This window comes from Simochromis diagramma, unplaced genomic scaffold (genome assembly GCF_900408965.1).
Source record: "Simochromis diagramma unplaced genomic scaffold, fSimDia1.1 OVJJ01000487.1, whole genome shotgun sequence".
Lineage (NCBI taxonomy): Eukaryota > Metazoa > Chordata > Actinopteri > Cichliformes > Cichlidae > Simochromis > Simochromis diagramma.
Window position 1 is genome coordinate 3,597,977 of NW_024387305.1, and position 16,431 is coordinate 3,614,407.

The following is a 16,431-nucleotide window of genomic DNA, read 5'->3' on the forward strand; positions in this document are numbered from 1 at the left end:
AATCACAAGAGTATGTGAAAACAAATGATGTATTTAGCTTGTAATTTCATATTTAACCACCAGGTGTCGCCTTTTATTTTCTTTTTAAAAGTGGTCCTGGCCCAACTTCAGTGGATTGATTGTATAACCTTATTTTGCTAAAGTGGAAACAGATTGTTGCTACACAAGAGACTTCTAGAAGCATGATCAGTTTCCCTTACAGAACAATAGACAAAGATCTGCAAAGAGCATAAAAATGACGGCGCATTACAGATGCTATTTCCAAACTGTTGGAAAAATGGGTGACACTGGATCACAGGCATGGAAACACACAAAAGAAAGGAAAGAAATAAAATATCACAGAATACCTGTGTTATGCAAGCTTGTGCTCTAAGTATGAGTGAAGATGATGTTTGATTCATCACAGGCATCTTTATTTGGGTGGAGCTGAATCAAGTGGAGGCTTGAGATCTACAAAAAGCTTCTCAGTGCTTTGATGAGTTAATCTGTTGGTTAAAATGACTCAACCCAAAACTGCCTTCTTTTCGGTGCTTTTGTATTCCAGTACTTTGCCACACTGGTCAATCCTAAGTGCTATTAAACGTAATTATCGCCCTTGTAAAAGTGAACCTTGCTGTTTCAGCTGTTTTCTACACAAAGAAATGTCAAGTTAAGGCGAAGCAGTCATTCATACAACTTGTCATCTAAAACTAAACCTGAACATAAGTAGTTCATACAAAAATGTACAATTGTTGGACCGTATGCAACTTAGGTTCCTAATTTATGTACATAAGGTCATGTTTTAAAGTGAAATTCAAATGTTACATTTACCTCAGGGGTTCAAATTTATGCATAATTTCAAAAGCAAAATGCAGTCACATATGGTGGGCAGATTCTCAGTGCACGTGTGTTTTTCTGTTGCACTCAGTCTGTGTATGTTTGATAAAAAGAAACAGAAATTGTGTATTTTACTTGCTTGCCTGCATTACAGAGGGAATATTAGTACGGCATAGCATAGATATTGTGGTGTTTGACTGTGTGCACATGGTCTCTTTATCTACATCCCCAAATTTCTTAATGGTAAAAAAAGCAAATCTGTCTCAGTGAACATTGTTATGCTGTCTCTGCTGTAAATTTCCAGACCTATTGAACGAGATATTCCTTGCTACAGAGGGTGTGGCCAGTCATTGCAGGGCACTGGAAGAGGCAACAGAGACCAGTTTGGGCCTGAATCATAATAACTCAAAACATTCTCAGAAAAAAGTACCTTATTGCACCTTTAGACATATCACAGCGTGGGCTGGTACCGTCTGTGGTACTGTCATTTTAACCTTGACATTGTCTATTTTGTACCTTTGTGGTTTGTACGTTACAAATGTTTCCTGCTCATATACAAGCCACATATATGCAGTGATAAAAAAGCATACAGCATGACTCATTAGCTTGTAGAAGCCTCTTTAGCAGCAGTAACTTGAAGTCACCTGTAACTTTATCTGTTTTTTAGATCTTTGTGGAGGAATTTTGGGACACTCATTTGTACATTGTTGGTTCAGTTCTTTGAAGTTTGTGGGTGTTCATTTCATGCACAGCTCTCAAGAGCCTGCCACACTATTTCAATCAAGTTGGGGTCTGGATTTTGGGCCATTGCAACTCCTTGACTCTTTTCTTTTTCAGTCATTCTGTTGTAGATTTGCAAGTGTGCTTGGGATCATTGTCTTTTTGCATGACACAATTTAGGCCAAGCTTTAGATGTTAGTATCACATTCAATTCTAGAATACTTTGGTATATGGTCGACTTAGTGACTGCAAGGTGCCAAGATCCTGTGAGTGGAAAACAATCCCGCATCATTACCCCTCCTTGACCATGCTGACAGTTGCTATGAAGTGCTTGTGCTGATATGCTGTGTTTGGTTTGCCTAAAACTGTTCTGTGCATTCTGAAAAAAACATCTCTTTTTTGGTCTTACCTCTTCACAAGACATTGTTCCAGAAGTCTCGTGGTTTGTTCAATTGCAACTTTGCAAACCTAAGCATTGGAGCCATATTATTCTTTCTCCTGAAAACCCTTCCAAACAAGCCACATTAGTTTAGTGTATTGAATTGTTATGATCTTAACATGCTGAGGCCTGAAGAGGTTTTCAGACTTTAGGCTGTATTTGCTGTCCACTCCTGGAAAGATTGTGACTTTGTGCTAAAATACACCTGAATGCACCTGAAAATGAACCACAAAAATGTATACACGACTGGTTGCAATAGTTATATTTGTGTAGACTATACCTGTAGAGAATGAAACTGACTTTCGCTGTACCTGTAAATCTGAGAGTGCAGACATGGAGAAAGGCAGATGAGCAAAAAAAACCCCCAAATGATTCTGTAATGAATCATCAAAACTCTCGCTTTCTTGCCTAAAGGGGGGGAGATATTGTTTTATACTGGCTCATATGTAACATATTCACACCCAGGAAAAAGCTCTCTAAGCTATTTGATCATGTCATAGCACATTTTAAACATGGTGTTCCTGTTCTCACCCCAAGCTGCATTTATTTCTGTCAATGAGGCACTTTATACTCAGGCTTGAACACGCCTTTCACATCCCAAGAAACTGGATACGTGACACTGTAAATCTGTCACAAGAGTTATGGACACGGTTTTTGGCAAAAGTCCAGTAAGTTTAACTGCAAGTACATTTCTCCTTCAGGCTATATACAATAGTCTTCCACAATGGCATAAATGTAGTGAATATTGTTTTTAGTCTTATCTTCTTAAGATCTGATTATGGCTTTAAGTGAATGGCATCAGCACTGGTTCTCAGGAATATCTCAATTACAACCATTCATACTTCATTCATAATTTCATACTTCACACAACAGCTCACCTTGCCCTACACATACAATTACTCTAATCAACAGAACTGATGTAAAACCACAGCACGGTTTTTACTGTCAAAGAAAACAAGTGTGCAAATTGTTTCGCAATCAACAAGAGCGTAGTAGGCCCACACCCGAAGGCAACGGGTGACTTTTTAACAAGCGAACATTTGACACTTTTTAAATTATATATTTAGTACAAGACCTTGAACAAGACCTTTGTGAAAATTCATTTTTTATTTTGATTTTTTTCCCCCCATTCAACATAATTACAAATGCAATTCCAAAAAAGTTGGGACCCTGTGTAGAATGTAAATAGACACAGAATGACAAGATTTAGAAAATCTCCTAAACCTATATTTTACTCACAATAGAACACAGAAGGGCAATGTTTTTCACTATGTAGCATCGGCTGTCTTCTTTTAACAGCAGTCCATGAACACCTGGGAACTGAGGAGAGCAGTTGTTGGAGTTTTGAGACAGGATTGTTGTCCCATTCTTGTTTGATATAGCTGCCCAAAGTCCTGGCTCTTCTGTGTTGTGCTTTTTGTTTCATGATGCACCTGATGTTTTGAATTGGTGAAAGGATCGGAATGAATGTGTTTTAGCATACTATACTAAAACACATACTTTACCAAAATATGAAAAATCTTTGCCTGAAAAAGATATCAGCATTGGTGGTGCCTTTCCAGAGGCAAGCTCGCAGTTTCATGGCAACTAATGCTCCCCAATGCAGAGATGCAGTCTTTCAAACTAAGCATTGATGGCAAGCTGGACGGACCCTTTCTGCTTCAGTCCAGAGAATGGAGTGTTAATATTGTCCAAACAGAATGTCAACTTTCCATTTGTCTGACCATGGAACAGTTTTTCACTTTGCCTCAGTCCATTTTAGAATGAGCTTTGGTGGTCCAGAGAAGACAGCGGCTTTTCTGGATCATGCGCATATATACTGCTTCTTTGTGGCATGATCCAGCTTTAACCTGTATTTGTGGCTGGCACAGCGAATTGACAGGATCATGCCTGCTTTTAACGCAGCACCACCTGAGGGTGATCGCAAGCATCTAAGTACTGATTTTCAGTTCCCTGTGCACAGAGATTTCTCCAGATTGTCTTTTTGATGATATTATGTGCTTTAGATGAAGAAATATTCAGTCTTAAGTTATACATTGAGTTACATTAAATGTTTTTTTTCAGGAGATTGGTGAATCTACACTGATCTGTACCTTTGAAAAACGCCTCTCTAAGATCCTCTTTTTAAACCTAATCATGTTACTAAACTGTCGCCAGTTAACCTAATTAGTTGTATTTTCCTCTACCTGTTTCTTTTTAATTCCACTTACTTTTCCAGCCTTTTCCTGCCCCCATCACAACTTTTTAGAGAAGTGTTGCAGCAGTCCAATTCAAAATTGACTCATATTTTCCTTAAAATAATACATTCCTCAGTTTAAATGTATGACTTAAATTCTATGTTCTATTGTGAATAAAATAAGTGTTTGTGCTACTTTTCTTTACATTTGGATTTGCATCAATAGATCATTTTTTATGAAAAAGGGAAGTGCACTCTTGGGTGTAGAAGTTAGTGGTTATATTGGAGAATTAAAATCTTGGCTAATTGCTAACATAATGCTGACGGCAGGGGTGGCAAGTTTTAAAACACCTCCAAACTAACCAAACTAACTCTAATACTTCTTCATGCAATGTTTCATTCTAGCACAAGTAAGTAAAAAATATTTAAGTGAATGCACTTTGTCATGTTGTGTAGCTTTCCATTGATTTCGTGATCTACAGATCAGTGAGTATGAGATTCCTGTCTGTGCAGGTTTTGCCTAATGCCTAAGGAAACATGAGCTGTTCATCATTTTGACAGGATTCTTGACAGCAGCCAATTAGCCACATTATTAAAATGTTCATACCTAGAAGAGAGATTCTTACCTTCCTTTGTACTCTCACAGTAACAAATTTATTTTCATTCAAGTAATTTATTTATTTTTAAATCAATTGTGTTGGTAGTAATATAGTAAGTCAGCATTACTGACTCACTTTCATGACACTGACGCTTGTTGCTAAAAATGTTCTGTCATTTACGACACATTATTATTTCTTTAACATTTGTTTTTCTGACCAATCTTTTTGCATGTTATACACTCTAAAATGTTAATCAGCAGAAAATCCAAAAATATATATTTAGCAAATGACATGAAGGGATAAACTTCATCTAAGTGATTCAAGTGCACTATTTGTTATGCTCTGTGCACATAAATTATCCTCTGTTATGAATAACCAGTCAGCATCTTAGATATAATTTACAGCTGTTTAGCACATGCAAGAGACAGCTTTGCAACTTGCAAATGATTAGCAGCATCTGGTTTTGCTAAGTAGTAATTGCTAAATCTACTGTGTATGTGCAAGTTCTGCAACAGTCATTTCTCTGAGGCAAAGGGAAACTTTTTACTGGCTAGAAACAAAATAAATGCATTGTTAGAATCATTTTCTACATTAAAAATGAAAAGAAAGAAGAAAAGAATATAAAGACACTATAGAGTAAAGAGAAAAGGTAAATGTTTTGCAATTTTTCAAACCTTTCTAACATTTGCACCAGACTGATGTGGAACCGTTGAGCAAAATCCCCCAGAGTATTGTAAATGACTTAAAATTGGTGTGGAGAGATGGAAAGAAGCAAACAAGCAAGAGCTTGTTCTTATTCGGGCATGATGCATACGTCAAAGTACAATGCCAAGAAAAGTCAATAACAAGCAAGCACATTTCTGTTGAGCTTTCCAGCAGTGCAGTGCCAAATCTTGAATAAGGCTAAGTCTTCTTTGACATCTATAATACTCTGCTAGGCAAACCTGCAGGCTATTGCAGGGCAAAATGAACAAACACATAAAAGATGATATTTTAAGGTAACATTGAGGGAAAAAAAGATGTGTGAGAATAAGTGTGCTGCTGGCTGAGAGTCAAGTAAAAAAAAACAACTTGTGTTTGCAGTGCTTATTACCTTGGGAACAAAACAGGTGTGGCTTGCCTGGTTTGGCTCTTTTTTTCAAAAATTATGCTACAAAATTAATGAGGTCCCATCACCTGACAGAACAGTTTTAACTGTATAACTAACTTGAGGCACATGTTGATGGGTGTGGCTGTTTTACAATTTACACAACGTTCTGCAATAATAAAGATACTGGTGTCCTTATGCACAATAATATCGAACAACGGAATGCAGAATAATATTGAATGAAATAATGACAATATTCAGCATAAATTGAAGCCAGTTGTAAAATTTGGATACCTTACAAATGCAGTAAACTTAATCCTACTTTCTCCTTTTTATGATTGCACAAAATGCATATCTGTGTGAACACTTGGGCTGAACACCCATTTTAGGTAATGCTCCTCCCTTTGTGCCTGCATGACACCACCCACACTGAAGGCAGCAGCAGCTTTTTGCAGCATAAAAAGGGTCCAGCAGCAGAGCTGTGCATCTCAGCCATCTCCGTCTGTTCAAGGCAGTCAGACCACCTGAGCAACCTTCACAATGCTGTCTTTGTCAGCTTCCAATAGCAGTTATTCTGGGCGCTTTGGCGGTTCAGGCATAGGTGGAGGTGGAGGCGGTGTCCAAAGGATGTATGCTAGAAGCGTGCACGGTGGTGCAGGTGGACACGGAGCAAAAATTTCGGTTTCTGGTGGTGGTGGTGGTTTTGGTTTTTCCAGTGGAGGTGGTGGTGGTGGAGGTTTTGGTAGCGGTGCAGCCTTTGGCGGCGGTTTAGGCTTTGGTAGTGGTGCAGGTGGTGGTGCAGGTTTTGGTGGTGGTGCAGGTTTTGGCGGCGGGGATATCAATGTTGGTGCCAATGAAAAGGCCACCATGCAGAACCTGAATGACCGCCTGGCCTCCTACTTGGAGAAAGTGCACAAGCTTGAGAAGGCCAACGGTGAACTTGAGCTCAAGATCAGGCAGTTCTTGGAAAATAAGACCTCCCCTTCAGCCCGTGACTACTCAGCTTATGAGGCCACTATTGCTGACCTACGAGATAAGGTATGTCACACGAGTAGTGAATCAGAATGCTAAACCACGTTTTAATTTATTGTGAAATGCATGGACTTTAAGAAGTTGCTTTCGAAATATAAGTCAGAATCAGTTGTTTTTAATGTTTGCACAAATATAAAGACATGTAGTAGTTATTTAAAAAATGGTATTTCATAATCACACAGATCCGGGATGCCATTTCTGTCAATGGAGGCATCTTTCTGGCCTGTGAGAATGCAAAACTGGCAGCAGATGACTTCAGAACCAAGTAAGGGATAGTAGTGGTTAAATGCTGTTGAACTTTGTGAATTTTTAATTTACACTAAACAAACACAGAACTGTTGAGATGAAATATCTGATCACTTGTGGCCTTGCAGGTATGAGAACGAGCTTTCTATGCGTACATCAGTGGAGGCAGATATTGCTGAGCTGAAGAGACTATTGGATCAGCTGACACTATGCAGATCTGACCTGGAGATGCAGATAGAAAGCCTCAAGGAGGAGCTCATTTTCCTTAAGAAAAACCACGAGGAGGTCAGTAGAAAACAGTGAACAGTCATTCAAGCAAATTAAAAATGGAACAAATTTATTCAACTGTACAATACAACCAACTCAATTAAAATACTGAACCATTTGTCCACCAGGAAATGGCAGCAATGAGAACCCAGATGAGTGGTCAGATCAATGTGGAGGTGGATGCAGCACCACAACAAGACCTGAACAGTGTTTTGGCTGAGATCCGTGACCAATATGAATCTATAACTGCCAAAAAAAAGAAAGAACTTCAAGCTTGGTTTGATCAAAAGGTAAGACTGAAGAAGATCTGATTTTCAATGCATAGATTGTTGTTCAAACTTATTTAGTGATATATGAACTTTGCATTGAGTCTCATGTCTGTTGCAGTCAGATGAGCTGAGCAAAGAGATGACTGCGAACACAGAAATTCTGCAAACATCCAAAACAGAAATCACTGACCTCCGTCGCACATTGCAAGGCCTGGAGATTGAATTACAGTCACAGTTAAGCATGGTAAATAAAATCATTTGGCTTTATTCGAACTCATTCACTAATCCCAGCTTCAGATTTTTGACAGATTTTCTTTACCCCTTCCTTTCTTCAATAGAAAGCAGGTTTGGAAAACTCTCTGGCTGAAACAGAGGCACGGTATTCTATGAAGCTTCAAGGCCTCCAGATGCAAGTGACAGGCATGGAGGAACAGTTGATGCAGCTCCGTGCTGATATTGATCGCCAGAGCCAAGAATACAAGATGCTCCTCGACATCAAAACTCGCCTGGAAATGGAGATTGCAGAGTATAGGAGGCTGTTGGATGGAGAGGGCAGGTAAGAAAAATGAAGAATTCAGCCCTTTCACCATAAGCTAGTTCTGCAAATTTAAATCTTAAACTGATTTTAACACCAACTCTGTACTTTTCACAGCGTCCAAAGCTCTGGATCTTCCAACGTCACCAATAAAAAAGTGGTCGTGATCACTGAGGAAGTAAGCGATGGCAAGGTGGTGTCCTCAACTACCCACACCACCCGTACCTAAACTGTCTCAAACAGCAAACACAGCACAACTTCTGGAGTACACAAATTCCACATCTAAGTCGCTACTACATCCTTCAAATACTAACGTGATGCAATAAAAGGCTCTCAGTTTGCTGACTTGAATTTTGTCTTATTTGTGTCTGCTTAATATCAAATGTCATGATAGTGACAGTTCCACAGTTTTTCATCAACCATGAAGGTATTTTTAAAAGATATATTTATATTTCATAAGGTATTTCATGACATTGGTGAATACTAAGATAATATTAGTATTTTGACAATATAAACTTGGCTGAGAATTAAATTAAACATAACAGTAAATATAAAGTTGCAGCCTGAGGCCATCTTGCTAGATAGAAAAGCTAAAAGTAATGATTACTCAGGACTGCGCCTCTTTTCAAAATTTCCATTATGACACATGAGCCTAAGGTGTTTTATAGTCTTTAGAAAGAGAGCAATAAAGTAAAACATTTCTGAACCTGTTGAGTACACGATGACACAAAAACATTTAAAGACACGTTACAGTCAGCATTTAGACTTTATTTCATATTTGGAATAGAATAGAATAGAACAGAATAGAATAATCCTTTAATTGTCCCACAGGGGGAAATTTGGGTGTTACAGCAGCAAGAAAGACACATATACAAACAAACAGTACACAAGACACAGAACAGAAACATACACATTTTTTACATATTTACATGAAGGACAATGGTTACCAAAAACCGAGTACCATACTGTTATTAAATTAAATAAAATTAAATACAGATAAGAGGCAATCCCTGGTTATAGTGTGAATCGGTTTATAAAATAGTGCAAGATACAGCGCTGATGTAAACATCTATGATTGTTGGGAGCAGTTCTGATTGTACTGTCTGACAGCTGCAGGGAGGAAGGACCTGCAGAAACGCTCCTTCATGCATCTAGGATGCAGCAGTCTGTCACTGAAGGAGCTCTGCAGTTCAGCAACATTTACATGCATGGGGTGGGAGACTCTGTCCATTAGAGATGTTATTTTGGCCAGAGTCCTTCTGTCTCCCACCACCTGCACTGGGTCCAGGGTGCATCCCAGAACAGAGCTGACCTTCCTAATGAGTTTATCCAACCTCTTCCTCTCAGCTGCAGATAAACTGCTGCTCCAACACTGTAAAAAATGACAGATGCTTTAAAATCGCTCCCTGGACTCCAAATGACCTCAGCCACCTCAGCAGGTAGAGTCTGCAATGACCCTTCCTGTAAAGAGCATCGGTGTTGTGGCTCCAGTCTAGCTTATTATTCAGGTGAGCACCCACTATCTCTATAAGAGTCCACTATCTCAATGTCCACTCCCTGGATGTTCACCGGTGTCAGTGTGGTGGGTCTGCATCTCCAGAAATCCACCACCAACTCCTTGGTTTTCCCAGCGTTGATCAGCAGGTGGTTCTGCTGACACCAGTCCACAAAGTCCAGAGTCCACTGTCTGTACTCTGAGTCGTCCTCACCTGTGATGAGGAAAAACGTGTGTATGACATCAAGAATCAACAAGTTTTTGTTCATTAAAATTAATGGATCTTCCCACCCCTAACATATGTGATGTGAGCAAAATGTTCACCATGTGGATTCTGATAGACTTCTCCATCTCATTACACGTGATTAAAGCTGCATCAACCAACATTTTGCCACTAGTACGGTACACTAGGGGGCAGAGAATGTGTGCATCAACACTAGAAGACATTTGTCTAGGTTTTAGAAAGATCATTAAAAATGTAAGGATACTGATAAGCTAAGTGATGGGTTTTTTTTAATGTGTCTTTAATATAGCAACCTCTGGGGTAAATGTTTTTGGTTCTGAACAGAAGTTGTCCACTGAGACAAAATGCCCAAAAAACCTAACTTAGTATATCCACAGGTAGGTGAACTCTAAAGAGACACAGTTGTTAAAGCGTGTAAGCAAACAATTTCTGTGCAATCAGAAGAAACAACATTATTATTATCATTGAATCTCTTTACTATAAACCGATCATTATGTCACTCCATCATTAACCCTCTCAAGGCAGGCGTTGCCGATTTGCAACAGTTAAAAACTAACAACCTGATTACCCCACATACATATTTTATGAGTTTTTTTTACTCAGAAGTACCACTGCAGGACTTGTGCATTAGCAACAAAAAGTTTAATTTGAGCCTGAGAGGGTTAACCCACTCTTTCCTGGCACTCCCTGTACCTACACCAGGCAGAAACTATTATTATACTCTGCAATTTTACTTCTAAGTTTATAAGAAGTAAAAAAAAGCCTTGAGGCGACTTTTGTTGTGATTTGGCGCTATATAAGTAAAATTGAATTGAAAATGAATTGAATTAATCAAGCTTGGTAGAGATGGGGTTGAGAATTTGTTTAGTACCTGCTCTAAACTAATTTTAACAGCTTGTTATTTTTTTCCTTGTACTTGTCTTCAGGAGAGATAAATTTGGATGTCTGGAGTTTTGATAATAATAATAATAATGGATTGGATTTATATAGCGCTTTTCAAGGCACCCAAAGCGCTTTACAATACCACTATTCATTCACTCTCACATTCATACACTGGTGGAGGCAAGCTACAGTTGTAGCCACAGCTGCCCTGGGGCAGACTGACAGAAGCGAGGCTGCCATATCGCGCCATCGGCCCCTCTGGCCAACACCAGAGGGGCCGATGATCTCCTCCATACCTGCTTCACACCCTGGAGGACGGGGCTGTGGCCCCCCCACACTCCCTAGCAGATCGTTACATGGAGAAACCTTTGGAATACAAGCGCGCTGATCCACACAGGTATGCACACGGGTGTTCACTGCTCGTAGACCCAAATTACACCTTTCTTGGCTACTACTTCGAAGCACATCTGTCCTGCGTGCTGCACAACAACATTGAATATTTAGTATTTACTGCTGTTTACACTTAGCTAGATTAATGTGATGGTGTTGTATTTAGTATGTTGCTTTGTTTTTTTTTTGTCTTTTTTTTTGCTTGTTTTCTATTCTTCTCTCAACAGGTGATCCAGGAGATTTTTATTTTTTTTTCTTCCCCCCCTTTCTCACTGTCCCTCTCCCCTTCTGTTTTTCCTTTCCTTCCTCTTTCTTTCTCCCTTTCCTATCCCTCACTCATGTCTGTCCCGTCTGTAACATCTGAAAATAAAATATAATAAATAATAAAAACAAAGATCGACCAAATGGACCAATACGGCAATGCCACGATGATCCATTTGGCAAAGTAAATCCATTGGGTATCCTTGTTGGTCTTCAGACAACAATTCTGACGGCTAAAGAACCAAATGGGACAGGCAAAAAAAAAAAAAAAAAAAAAAAAAAAAAAAAAGGAGAGATAAATTTGTTTTTTGTCAGAAGAAGTGTCTCATATCTATAAAGGTTGTTTAGTTTGAGCTTACAGTTTTTTGGTACTCACTGAATTTGATTAACCAGGGGTTTAAGGAACAAGAAAAGACTTTACATTACATAAAACCCTATTTTGTCCACATTTATGATAAAATATCTTGGTAGTCAACATAGACTGAATGTAAAAAGACACTGATTTGTGAACCCCTGTTTTAAAGCCTAAATGTCTGTCTCTCTCACTGCATTTTTCACTCCTGACAGCTGGGATGGGTTCCAGTCCCATTACCCCACAACCCTGAATTGGAGAAGTGGTTGAGAAAATTGATGGAATTTCATTCAAATACTTCAACAGGCACCAACACAACATACATGACTTTGAGTGACTCAAATTTGCCGAGGCAAAGCTTAACAGACTGCTAACAGCTACAGCCACGTCAAAGTTTCCCAGCTGTCAGTCATAACCTCAAAGCCTGTCTGCTTAAATTAAAGCATTATTACAATTTAAAAGGGTGGCTTCTTAATGAAATCAACCCCTTTAAATTGTTACGAAAGGAGATTGGCTACAGAAAAGGGGCTTAAATTCACCTTAAAGCTGCAAAATTGACAGTTATTTCTGGTTTTTCATGTCATACATATGTTAAATAAAACCACACTGACTAATGCCACATGCACATGTACTATAAAGTGACAGAAGAGATGAAAACCTACATAATAATTTTACATTTATGTAGACGCCACACATGAAACTTTAATTCAACTGCATGATCTTTATTTTTTGATCATTCATCTCATATTCCACGAGCTTCTATCTATTCATCCCCAAATTGACCCAGATTATCAACGGTCTCGTTGGTCTGCACCACCCTTCCATCCACAATTTTCTCCACCACTGTGATGACCTTTTTGACCACTAAAGAAAAGAAGAGAAAAAACAAACATGATAAATTCTCAAGACATTTCTTAAAACTGTATCTAATGTAAATTTATGATATAATTTGGACAATTGAAAAAAAATGATACGAATGATACAAAAAAAACCCTTTCTTGCCTTTTTTTGAGCTGCAATAAGTGCTGGTGCGGATGGGGGGTGGGAGAGAAATCATTAGTCTGAATCATTCATATCATAAACAATTTCAACAAAATCAACAAACGTAGATTTTTTCCCCTCTGTCTCTAATGTTCTCTCCCCTGACTCACAATTTTCTCATCATATTTTCTCATTTTTCTCCACTGCCTCTTTCTCGTCACTAGGTCTTACCTGTCATCCTCCCCATCCAGCAGCCTCCTGTACTCTGCAATCTCCATCTCCAGCCTGGTCTTGAGATCCAGCAACATGTCATATTTGTGCTTGTTGTCGGTGATACTGCTGTGGATCTGGGAAAGCTGATCCTCCAGGCTTTTGACCATATTCTGAAGGTTTGTTAGCTTCATGGCATAGCGTCCCTGGGTCTCTGCCAGAGTTCCCTCTAGAGATGTTTTCTGTTTGAGTTTCAGAAGAAAATTGTTCAGTGAATAGGCAGTCAGCAATTGTGTGACATACTGCAAACATTCCCTTCATACTTAATGGACAGATAAAATGACATCAGTTCCAGTGACATTAAACTGATGTGTGTTACCATGGTCAAATGGCCCTGCAGTTCAATCTCCAGTCTCTGGAGAGTGTTCCTCAGCTCTGTAATCTCTCTTCGTGTTGTGACCAGAACCTCAGTTTGTGTTTGCACTTCCTGCTCCACTTCTGCAATCTGAGCAGAAACACAACATCATAATATGTTTCACTCCAGTTGAAAGATCACTTCATGGAAATAATAATAATAATAATAATAACTTCACTTCTCACCTTGTTTTGATACCACAATTCGAGCTCTTTGCTGTTCTTTGCAATCACACCCTCGTAGTGCTGCCTGATCTCTGCTATAGCCTCGTTAAGGTCTCGAGAGGGAGAAGCGTCCACGGATACATTAACCTGGCCACCCATCTGAGTCCTCAGTAGAACCACATCCTGCAGAGTTTAAAGGGCAATAAAATTTCACAAAATATTTCACAAAAAAATCACAAATCCTCAAAATAATCTACCTGTTGTTATGATAGTCATGAGTGTTTTTGGCTCTTTAATCTGCATGTGTGTTCATGTGATGTGTGTGTGTGGTGGGTGCGGGTGTTGAACAAACAGAAGCAATGAGGTAATGGAGAAAGAGAAGAATACATGGAAGTGTGCAGAGAGAAGAGGGGCAGCAAAGGGAAAAGGAGAAGGTGGCAGAGCTGTTTATAAAAGCATGAACCTAACACTGCATTTCCTCTGTATTATCAGGGGTAAAACATGGGTCATGTGTGAATTATGAACAGCCAGCCACAAAAGCTTGCAATGAAAAACAGATGTGATCTCATAAGGTTGCCCTCTCAGTAAACTCGCCTCTTCGTGGTTTTTCTTGAGGCTAATGACGTCTTCCTTCAGGGTTTCATACTGATTCTCCAGATCCAGCCTCAATAGGTTAAGATCATCCGTTAGCTTCCTCAGACCAGCAATGTCTGCTTCCACTGCCAGTCTCATGGCCAGCTCGCTTTCATACCTGAGTGAATTTCACACAAAATGGCAGATGGACAAGTCAGCAGGTTATCACAATCAGAAGCTGTGAGTCAGACATGTGTACATGTGAATGTAGAAGGGTTATAAACATACAGAGGGCACACTCACTTCACTTTAAAATCATCAGCAGCCAGTTTTGCATTGTCAATGTCCAGGATGGTCTTGGCATTGAGCATGGAGGCAATACAAATCTATGAGTGGGCAAAAACACATGGAAACAGTCAGAAAACAATCAAGCTCTTACTTCAGGTAACAACATTTGAGTTCCTCTCTACACCTGTGCTGCTTCTCTGTGTAATTAACATTGTAATATTCAGGACTTAACTTAACTTATGGGTCAGTATCTAAGTCTTTGACAATGATGAATGAGCTCATCTAACTGAAAAGTTAGATACCAAAAGATACCTCTTCTGTTACACTTACAATGAACATTGACAAGCAGGAATTGCTCAGGCAGACTGTTATCTGTATCTTTTCTCTTACCTTTTCCTTCAGATCCTCGATGGTGGCGAAGTAACCCGAGTAGTCACGGGAGACCACGTTTCTGCTCTGGTACCACTCCCGGATCAGGTTCTCCAGGTGCTCATTCTCCTCCTCCAGCTTGCGCACCTTATCCAGGTATGATGCCAGACGGTCATTCAGGTTCTGCATGGTGGCCTTCTCATTGGCCCCAACATGGAGGTCGAGACCATCAGCAAGATTCAAGCTTGGTGTTCCACAGCTCATCTGGAACGAAGAGATACGGACTCCACGACCTCCTGCTCCACCATAGACACTCATGGTGTTCTGCTTGAAGCTTCTTGTCCTCATAGACATGTTGAAGGGTCTTGATGTGAACCAAGTAGGATAACTGGAGTTGATCTGCAGCTGAGTGCCTAACTTTGGCGTCGTGGTTATATAGTTACCAAAGTGGGATGGGCCTTGCATACGCTGAAAGGTAAGAATGCAGTTGACAGCTCAACCCCCCCACCCCTCTATGCAATCTCTCCATCACCATGGGTGTGGTGACCAGTGGGCAGGGGTTCATTCACCTCTTTTCAGGTCAAACTTGTGATTCCACATTTTGTTGCAACTCAGTGAAAGCACAGTGATAAGTTGAAAATTCCTTTTTCTAGATAATCCTTTCATCAGTTTGTTTTTTGCCCCTCCCTTTTTGTTTGCTTAGATGTTGGTATGAGAAAAACATACATTTCAAAATCCAAATCTGAATACTTTGTTTATCCTAGGGTGGAATTGCATTACACTGAAGTGTGGATATGAAATAAGAATGATATAAACTGCAGTTTGTTAAAATGTTAAATGTCTTGTTAAGTACTCCAGAGTTACAGAGAATGTATGAAACAGTGAAAGTTTAGGTTCTTTTAATCCTAAGAGACTGCAGTGTGTAGCTATCCTGTAAAATAGTCACTCACCCTACTTACTCATAGCAGTGACAAAAATAACACATACCAGCGATAATTTCACCTGTGTGGTACTCTATGTCAGCTGACGTTATTTTTGCCACATAAGCTTCTAGACAATAGACAAAAGACTATTAATTAAAACTTACACAATGTAACTGTAACACAATAAATGAATGGATGTGTTTATATTTTAAGTGATCACACAGACAAGAGCATGCAGCACTTGTCTGTACAAGAAACTCCAAATTTCAGAACAGGAGAAAATACAAAGAGAAGGAAAATCTAGCACAGGGCTGATCCCGCGAGCCACCAGCAGTTCTGTGTTAATTAGCAATTTTAAATCTTGTTTGTTAATTTTTTTTTTAAATAAAAATGACTATTAAAATGTAATATATCTTAGGGTAGGCAAATACACAGCCAGAAGCTCAATTAAGTGATCATGCTAAGCTAAGAGGTTGAACATGGTAAACATTACACCTGCCAAACATTATCTTGTCACCACTGCCATTGTGAGTATGTTAATTTGCTGATGGGGCATCAAGTAAGATCCACAGAGCGAGACACTAAAACACAAACATGTCCTAAGTGGAATGTCTCTGGCATTTTAGAGAAAGTATACCTAATAGAAATTTATGTTTAATTAGCGCTTATAGCTGATTGTCTTATAAAAGTATTAGCAA

The 16,431-nt window shown here is 39.3% G+C and overlaps 2 protein-coding genes across 2 annotated transcripts; one reads left to right on the plus strand and one right to left on the minus strand.

The window, feature by feature from the left end:
• The first annotated feature begins 6,306 nt into the window (after positions 1 to 6,306).
• Positions 6,307 to 8,537, plus strand: LOC120716982 (keratin, type I cytoskeletal 13-like). The gene is made up of 7 exons (XM_040004745.1): positions 6,307 to 6,875; positions 7,052 to 7,134; positions 7,244 to 7,400; positions 7,511 to 7,672; positions 7,770 to 7,895; positions 7,990 to 8,207; positions 8,304 to 8,537. The coding sequence occupies exons 1-7, from the start codon at positions 6,378 to 6,380 to the stop codon at positions 8,413 to 8,415; spliced, it is 1,356 nt and encodes a 451-aa protein (XP_039860679.1). The 5' UTR covers positions 6,307 to 6,377; the 3' UTR covers positions 8,416 to 8,537.
• Positions 8,538 to 12,511: 3,974 nt separating this feature from the next.
• krt98 (keratin 98) lies at positions 12,512 to 15,421 on the minus strand. The gene is made up of 8 exons (XM_040004814.1): positions 14,832 to 15,421; positions 14,457 to 14,539; positions 14,175 to 14,331; positions 13,602 to 13,763; positions 13,381 to 13,506; positions 13,023 to 13,243; positions 12,813 to 12,835; positions 12,512 to 12,674 (listed from the first exon to the last, which is right to left on the minus strand). The coding sequence occupies exons 1-8, from the start codon at positions 15,273 to 15,275 to the stop codon at positions 12,574 to 12,576; spliced, it is 1,317 nt and encodes a 438-aa protein (XP_039860748.1). The 5' UTR covers positions 15,276 to 15,421; the 3' UTR covers positions 12,512 to 12,573.
• Between the last annotated feature and the right edge of the window lie 1,010 nt (positions 15,422 to 16,431).

Coding starts and splice junctions, on each gene's coding strand:
- krt98 (XM_040004814.1), bottom strand. CDS start 15,275: ATGCAAGGCCCATCCCACTTTGGTAACTATATAACCACGACGCCAAAG. Junction 14,332..14,456: donor GCTGATGATTTTAAAGTGAA/GTGAGTGTGCCC, acceptor AAATTCACTCAG/GTATGAAAGCGAGCTGGCCA. Junction 13,507..13,601: donor AATTGTGGTATCAAAACAAG/GTGAGAAGTGAA, acceptor GTTTCTGCTCAG/ATTGCAGAAGTGGAGCAGGA.
- LOC120716982 (XM_040004745.1), top strand. CDS start 6,378: ATGCTGTCTTTGTCAGCTTCCAATAGCAGTTATTCTGGGCGCTTTGGC. Junction 7,401..7,510: donor TTAAGAAAAACCACGAGGAG/GTCAGTAGAAAA, acceptor TTTGTCCACCAG/GAAATGGCAGCAATGAGAAC. Junction 8,208..8,303: donor CTGTTGGATGGAGAGGGCAG/GTAAGAAAAATG, acceptor TACTTTTCACAG/CGTCCAAAGCTCTGGATCTT.